An 8080-nucleotide genomic window follows, 5' to 3' on the forward strand; every position below is an offset into this window, starting at 1 on the left:
TCCTGACTAACTAGCTCATTCACAAGTAATAAGGTATTTTTAATTGAATTGCCTCATGGGTTGGGCCTCAGCAGCTCGCCAAACATTTATTATCTAATTACCTCTTAATGATAGTTATTTACCTCATTAGTTGCTTCACTGTGTTATTATCCCAACACTTACTAAGAATTTTATGTCTGGTTTTATGGTTTTATCTCCTGGATAATTGGAAATGAGAGATTAATCGTTTGCATCAATTTGAATCGGGATGCTCAGAGAAGGCTGTACCTGGAGGTGTGGATGGATGGCTGCCGTAATGTTGCGAGTCTCGCCGTCTCTGGGATAATCTACGTTTTTAACCATGGTGAACACGTCGACTGGTCCTCCCTCAAACACACAACCTGAAGATACAAATACAAAGGTTCAAATCACATGGAAGCTTCTAAAATAAACACAAGGTGCCATTTTTGAACAAAAACACTGAATTCTGATATTAAACTAGAAAATTTCAGAGGAAATTTAAATGGTGCCCGTCGGTTGGAACCCAGCGTTCTCATGCTAAAAATTAGCATCAATGCTAAAGTAAGCGACAATGTACTCAATAGAATGTGGAGAGTCACAAGTATGTTGAGTAACATGGACTTACTCCATTCAGTAAGTTAAAATTAGTGTACAAGCTAAAATTAGCCAAAATGTTAATGTTAGCTTAAATGCTGCCAGAGGCATGTGAGATATAACTAGCATGATGTCTTACATTGACCTTCTCCATTCAGCGNGTTGTGGTTGGAGCTGCTGTGGTTGTTGTTGGTGCAACCGTGGTTGTGGTTGTAGTTGGAGCTGCTGTTGTGGTTGGAGCAGATGTGGTTGTAGTTGGAGCTGCTGTTGTGGTTGGAGCAGATGTGGTTGTAGTTGGAGCTGCTGTTGTGGTTGGAGCCACTGTTGTTGTGGTTGGAGCTGTTGTGGTTGTAGTTTTAGCCGCTGTTGTTGTTGGAGCAGCTGTGGATGTTTTTGGTGCAGCTGTAGTAGTGGTTGGAGGCGGTGTGTTTGTGGTTGGTGCTGCTGTTGTTGTGGTTGGAGGCACTGTGGATGTTTTTGGTGCAGCTGTAGTAGTGGTTGGAGGCGCTGTGTTTGTGGTTGGTTCTGCTGTTGTAGTGGTTGGAGCCTTAGTGGTTGTAGTTGGAGCATGTGTTGTTCTTTTGGGATGTGGTTTTGGTGGGCGCTTATGTTTATGTGGACGGTGGCGCCATGGATATTTCGGGCGCCTATATTGATAAGGACGGTGTCGCCATGGAAGTTTCGGGCGCTTATGTTGCTGTGGAATGTGGTACCATGGTCGTGGTTGGAGTCGCTGTGTTTGTGATTGTCGTTGCAGCTGCTGTGGTTTTTGTTGGACCTGCTGTGGTTGTGGTTGGAGCTGCTGTGTTTGTGGTTGGAGCTGTTGTGGTTGTGGTTGGAGCTGTTGTGGTTGTTGTTGGAGCTGTTGTGGTTGTGGTTGGAGCTGTTGTGGTTGTGGTTGGAGCAGCTGTGGCTGTTTGTTTGTCATGGTCGGAGGATTTGTAGATGTCTGTGCAGGCATCATCTTCTGAGCTGTTTATTTGTTTAGAGTGGAAACATTTTATATAATCAATATTTGCATCATATGCTGTTGTATTTAGGCACTGAATTTGTAATGTCATACGCACCTGTTAGTATCAGTAGTAGTGGTAACACTTTTTCAGGACCCATACTTTTTCAATCTTAGTGCTGTAAATTTAGGCAAAACAAACAACTCATTCAAACGTTAGTGAATCAGGGAAATATTTCATCAGTACTTAATATCATTTAACATAGAGACATTTCCAAGTCACAAAGACTTGGAAATAGACACATCTGCTTCCCTATTCACATGTATTCACCTATACTAATGTTTGCTTAATTTAGGCTGTCAAGTCATTTTATTAAATACACAAATGTTTATGGTAATTAAAAACATATAAGTAAGGTTTATTTTTATTTACAGCAATTTTTTAGACTTTCATACAATTTATAATATTCTAAAATTATATTTAAATGTGGTGATGTATTTAGTGTAATTTTTCAAAACACTTATGTAGGTTTTCAATTGCAGCAGTTTAATTATGTAAGTTTCTGTAAGCTGCAAAGATGATGGCCGCATGCAGCTTCAGATTAGCAATTGTTAAAAATCATTCAAAGTTAAAAAAAAAAGGTATGACTGAGCTGCATTTTCATTAATCTTTGCTTCAGACTGTTTTAAAATATGTTTATAAGTTAGAAAGTAAAAAAAAAATTAACTTTGAAACATATTTTTAACTGAAAAAGCCTAAATTATTAATAATTTGAACCGGAGCCTCATGTATGGAAGTCTACAAGTGTCCGTTCAGTACTTTAAAAAGTACAAAATTAGATTTTTATGCATGTAAAACATTATAATACAACTGGCAATATGTCTGTCAAATAAAAATAATCCATAATTATCTCAAAGAAATTATGATTTTAAAAAATAATAGCTCTGACTTTAAAATCATAATTTTGAGAGAAATGTCAAAATTCTGACTTTAATCTGAGAATTCTGAGAATAAAGTCAGATTTCTTTTTTTTCAGTGGCTCTCATTCTGTTCCATATTTGAGTAATAACTTAATATATATATATATATTTTTTTACTCATAGTCAGGTGCTTTTAAAGTTTATGATTAGTGCAGAAAATTATTTTTAACTTGCATTGAGGCAGTGTTTTAAATTCTTTATTATTATTTTTTCAACTAACAGTCTTCCACAATACCGTCATGGGTCTGAGCAACGCTCTTGCGGTCACAAGTGTTCAAACCACAAGAAAGACACAAAAGCGCTAAAACATGCAGCAACTGATGCTCTGGAGACTGACGTTGCCGGGAAACTTTGAAGACATTTTGCTGAAACTGTTTCATCAACAGTGGGGCGTTTTTATGAAGTCAGTTCAGTTAGCCTAGATAATGCCAAGAAATATAATGCGTTGGTATTATTCAGCAAGTACTTTTACTTTTAATACTTAAGTATTTTTAAAAGCCAGTACCTTTTTACTTTTAATTAAGTAAAATATTAATGTGGTACTTTTACTTTTACTTGAGTACATTTTTGTCTGTGTATTTGTACTTTTACTTTAGTAAATTTTTTTGAGTACTTTCTCCACCACTGCTGACCACGGACAAAAGAAATATTCCCATCCAGATGGAATTCGACTTTGAACATGATAAAAGAAATCCGCGGAAACTCAGGGATGTCCTCACCACTTTACGGCTGAAGTGGACAGACAGCAGAAGTTGGAAACGCTACTGGAACCCTGCAGGCAAATTTAACCAAATTTATTCTTCACTGTCCTGTGTGTGTTTTAGAGAGAAATAATGTATATTTCAATGTGCAAATATAAGTAAATAGTAATGAACTATATTCTAATTTAATTAGTTGTTTTGTTTCTGCTGCAGGCAAGGGAAACCAGGGATGATTGCAACGCTTTGTGAGTTGTAAAACCATCAATTATACCATTTATAATTGATGGAGCTACATCAACTCTTTGATTAGTGAGCTATTCACTCCCCAAGCCCACAAGGTGGATGTCAGAACTGAAACCTAACTTGTTCCAATTTTATTGAAAAAGAAAACTGATATAGAGGTAAAAACATTTTTTTTTCTTTTTTTTTTTTTTTACAAAAGATGAATTTTGATTGGTTTTTACACAGTTGGAGCTAGAATCCTGTCTGTCAGTTGTGAAAGCAGTTTCTCAAGCAGCTAATTATCTGAAAGTTGTCCATGAAGAATAACAAGATGCTACTCTGGGTTGGCTTATATCTCAATTACACTTTTTAAATTGCATCTAGAATGTGGCTTCTAATTTTGCTTTTATATATATATTTATTTATTTATTTTTGCTCCAACTCATCCCATCATGCATTGCATCCTACATAATGGAGTAGGTTTTAAAAACGGCTTTTGACACAAACTCATAAAGTCTGTCATCTCCTTATATGGTTTTCTATCAATACTATTTGTAGTGGGGTATTTTGTAAAACAGTTTGAAAGGTCTGCCTTAAAATGGAGGTGTTAAATATGCCAATGCAAAAAGTGTTACAATGTTTCCAGGAGAATGAACAAGAATGAAGAGACCGGTATTTTTGGTACTCTGTGATTCTCCCTGTGCCTCTTCATCTCTCCCAAGGGATGGAGAGCTCAAATAATGATCCTGCCCAAGTGGTCAAATTCAAGTCGATGTTCAAAACAGACCCGAAGACATGCAAAAAATAAAAAAAAAGAAAGAAAAAGGCCTCTTTTGCCAATCTGAAAATTGCTACTGTACTGACATCCATATTCAGGTCAATACAGATCAGAGAGGGCTGAACTCTGGGATTAATCTGAACTAAAATGTGAATATAAACTCCACATATTAGAATATTGTTGAAATGTTAAGTACCTATTTTAAGTAACCTAGCTGTTACTATAAGGTCCACAAAGCACAAAATATAAAAAAAAAAATGTAGGATGACTGCTAAAGAATTTAACAAAATGGGAAAAGGTACTCATGACTTCTAAACAAAAGCCTTTTTATGAAAAAGTGAGAAAAAGCAAAAAAAAAAAAATATTTTTTTTTTTACAAATTTTGTAATTTTCATACTATATATAAAAATGAACTAAAAGTAAAATTATGTTTTGATACTTCTTAATGTGGTGGAACTTTGACATAATTTTGCCTATTTTACTCATTATGCCCTTGAATCAGTGCGAACTAGTTTTAAATGTTTACAAATTCCTCAATTTAAAACTGGTCTCTAAATATCTAAAAACAAATCTGTCAATAAATCATATCTAAAAGGCAAATCTTTTTTTTAAAAAATTGCTAGTTTTTAAGGTTTATTGTATTTAAACCTTTAAATCTTAACGCTACGGTCTGAAATGTACTTACCCAGAGCAGTAAATCAATCCAAAGGTTCCTAAAGTCTCTCTTGCTGCTCCTGAAATTTGTTATTCTAGAGCTTGTTCAGCCCTATATATTAGCTCTAAGTTATTACCAGAATGACGCAGATATTAAATTTCCTTTGGAAACAATAAAGGTATGTCAGGAATGAGGAGGTAAAAAATCCAGCTGTGCAACTACGCTTTTTTTTTAAAAGTTTCCTTCATCTATACCACATTCACAGCTCAGTGATATTACTTCACTCCACCCAAGTAAACAATCCAGATGCTTTTGCTTTTATTTGTGGATGTGTATATAAAGATAAGACAATGTTACATTGTTGCGAATAAAAACGGTGAAAAAAAAAAAAAAAAATATATATATATATATATAGCTTAGTTTCATTTTGCTAAGATGCGCGGCAAATTTAATGAATACAAATTGTGAGTGAAAAAATGCCAGAGGTGTGACTGTAATGCCATCTGTTGTGCAATGCTGGGAGCTTTAGAGCAGTGGTCCCCAACCTTTTTACTACCACGGACCGGTCAAGACTTGGAAAAGTTTGCCAATTTGGGTTGTCTTGGCCTTTTTATCGCAGCCCTGACTGGGAACGATAATACAACCTGTTGAATGTAACAGGTAGCCAATCAGAAAGCGCGGTGACGTCAGAACAGAGGAGAATCTTAAACTGGTGCCTGGACTTTCTGCTTTGGGATTTCCCAATAAAAAGCTAAATTTATGGTTCTGCCAGTCTTGGCTTAGGCTGGTACCTCTGACACCCAACCAGAGATAAGCAGAAGGCAATGAATGGAAGGATAAATCTGTTGAGTCACAGTTTAACAAAAGGGTCAATTGCATCTTTTCACATTGACGCAGGTCAGTTTGAAGAACTTTCTCCCTCAACACAGTAAATAATAATTTAAAAACTCTGTTTTGAACCTGCAGAGCTCCTCTGAGTGATATCTGAACTAGTTTGATGACCTGAAACAATGTGACTGTGACACAAGCGGGATGGTTTTCTGCAACAAAAACAGAGCCTCACTTGAGGGTTGCGTGGGTGAAGCAGCGGTTCAGGTCAGTGTCAACGTATCTGGTGCACTGCTGCACGGCCCGAGGGTTGGACAGCAGCATCAGCAGCGACGCGGGCCCCCCGTCCTCCTTTCTGTTCTCCGGCTTCAGCATCTCTCGCACCAAGTACACTCCTGAGAGCTCGTTGCCGTGCGTGCCGCCACAAACTGCGGCACGGGACAACCTGGGCAAACGCACCGGCTCATCTACCTGCATCTGACAGAGGAAACCAGAGTTCAAATAAGAGATTGAAGGGTGGCGCTTATGTTCTCATGTTTTATTCAGTGGGCATCGATGCGAAAAAGAAGAACAAGAAAAAAAAAAGCAGCCATGACAATCGGTGCAAAACCAAACAGAAATATAGATTTGTGGAATCTTACCTTGGTTCTCAGGGCTGATGTTAACTGTGAAGTAAACAAAAGTCACCACTGAGATTAACTTCAGCTTAAAGTTTCTTTGGAAAACACAGACATGGTCGAAATAGTGGTAAACCCGATAGGTTATTGACGAAATGAGTGAAAAGGAATCATGCAGCTCATCTTTCTCCACCTACCCACCCCCCTCCTGTTACCTTTCTCTCCCTGCCATTTACCCACTATACTAATTTAGTGAGTAAATGGCAAAACGCCCCCTAAAACAACTTTAAAGTTGTCATGCCAACTTAAAAGAAACGTTTTCATTTCCTTAAAGAAACGAAAATGTTTCTTTAAAGTTGGCGTGCAAACTGTCCTGATCTAAATATCTTTATCCTTTCAAGATATTANTTGTAACCTCACTATGTAAACTAGAATCGATCAATAAAACACACTAATCACTTCATTGAAGCCATAAAAATGTTTGTAAAGGAGATGGTTTATTTGCTACACTAACCTACGGAGCCCTCCAGAGGACATGGGGATTTTTTTTTTCTTTTGCGTTCCCTCGCAATAATCTACTGATCAGTTCATGCAACATAATTGATACTGTAAGCCTTTCTTACGGTGGCCGCCGTACTTTCTGCTTTAATACAAGGTTATAAGGTTTTTCCATGGACTATTTCTGAGTTATTATCGCGGGGTAATCAGTCATCTGATTGTGTCTCTGTTGTCTGAATGGTTCAAAGGGCTGCTTTCTGTGCCGTTCTTAGCCTTAATAGGCATAAACATGCAGTAAATAAATCGACTTTCAATCAGTTTTTTGCACCAAAGCGTTAATAATAATAAACACGTTTTATTTTTATAAAACACAGCAAACTAGTGGTGGTAGAGGGCCGCACTGGGTTAAGTCGGGGAATCTCATCTGTCCGTGTATCAATCAACTCCAAACCTCTTCTTTGTTCTGTCACAATTATCGAATTACTTAATTTTGATTATCATGCTCCAAACTTTGCGAGGACTGACCACCCAGCTCACCCACTTCCTCATAACACAGAGCCAGCAGCCAGTCACCTTCCCGTTCATCTTGATGACGTCACTCCCACATCGTCACGCCCACCACCAGGTGTCAAAGCCGCTGCTTCTGTCATATCAATACTTACTTATTTCATTCATAAGGCTTTTATAGAGCCTAATTGAAAACTTGTTTATTATTATTATCGCTTTGGCGCAGAACACTGATTGAAAATCGATTTATTTACTGCATGTTTATGCCTGTTAAGGCTAAGATGGAACGGCACTGAAAGCAGCCCTTTAAACCATTCAGACCACGAACACAACAGACACAATCAGATGACTGATTACCCCATCATAATCACTCAGAAATAGTCCATATAGTTTGGATGTATTTTTATTTCGTTCCTACTTACGGAACGTTTCGGTTTATATAATAGGTTTGTAGTGCCTTTCTATACTAAAGGAAAAGAAAACGTCTGATTTTTCACAACGAGATATTAACATTCCTGGAAAAACCTTACATAACCTTGTATTAAAGCAGAAAGTACGGTGGCCACCGTAAGAAAGGCTTACAGTATCAATTATGCCGCATGAACTGATCAGTAGATTATTGCGAGGGAACGCAAAAGAAAAAAAAAATCCCTGTGTCCCCTGGAGGGCTCCTGACTAACTAGCTCATTCACAAGTAATAAGGTATTTTTAATTGAATTGCCTCATGGGCTGGGCCTCAGCAGCTCGCCA

At 37.4% G+C, this 8080-nt stretch overlaps 1 protein-coding gene and 1 long non-coding RNA gene across 2 annotated transcripts in view; both read right to left on the reverse strand.

Annotated features, from left to right (window-relative positions):
• Window positions 1–8080, reverse strand: part of LOC103137475 (N-acyl-aromatic-L-amino acid amidohydrolase (carboxylate-forming) B-like) — a 17299-nt gene that overhangs the window by 4057 nt on the left and 5162 nt on the right. The window contains exon 6 of the mRNA XM_007551223.2: window positions 268–380. Coding sequence (XP_007551285.1) covers window positions 268–380 — 113 coding nt within the window. The remainder of the gene's footprint in view (window positions 1–267; window positions 381–8080) is intronic.
• LOC107836131 (uncharacterized) lies at window positions 1478–4984 on the reverse strand. The gene is made up of 3 exons (XR_001661982.1): window positions 4911–4984; window positions 1662–1722; window positions 1478–1566 (listed from the first exon to the last, which is right to left on the reverse strand). It is a non-coding gene; the product is annotated as an uncharacterized LOC107836131 (long non-coding RNA).

This window comes from Poecilia formosa, unplaced genomic scaffold (assembly GCF_000485575.1).
Source record: "Poecilia formosa unplaced genomic scaffold, Poecilia_formosa-5.1.2 Scaffold41, whole genome shotgun sequence".
NCBI lineage: Eukaryota > Metazoa > Chordata > Actinopteri > Cyprinodontiformes > Poeciliidae > Poecilia > Poecilia formosa.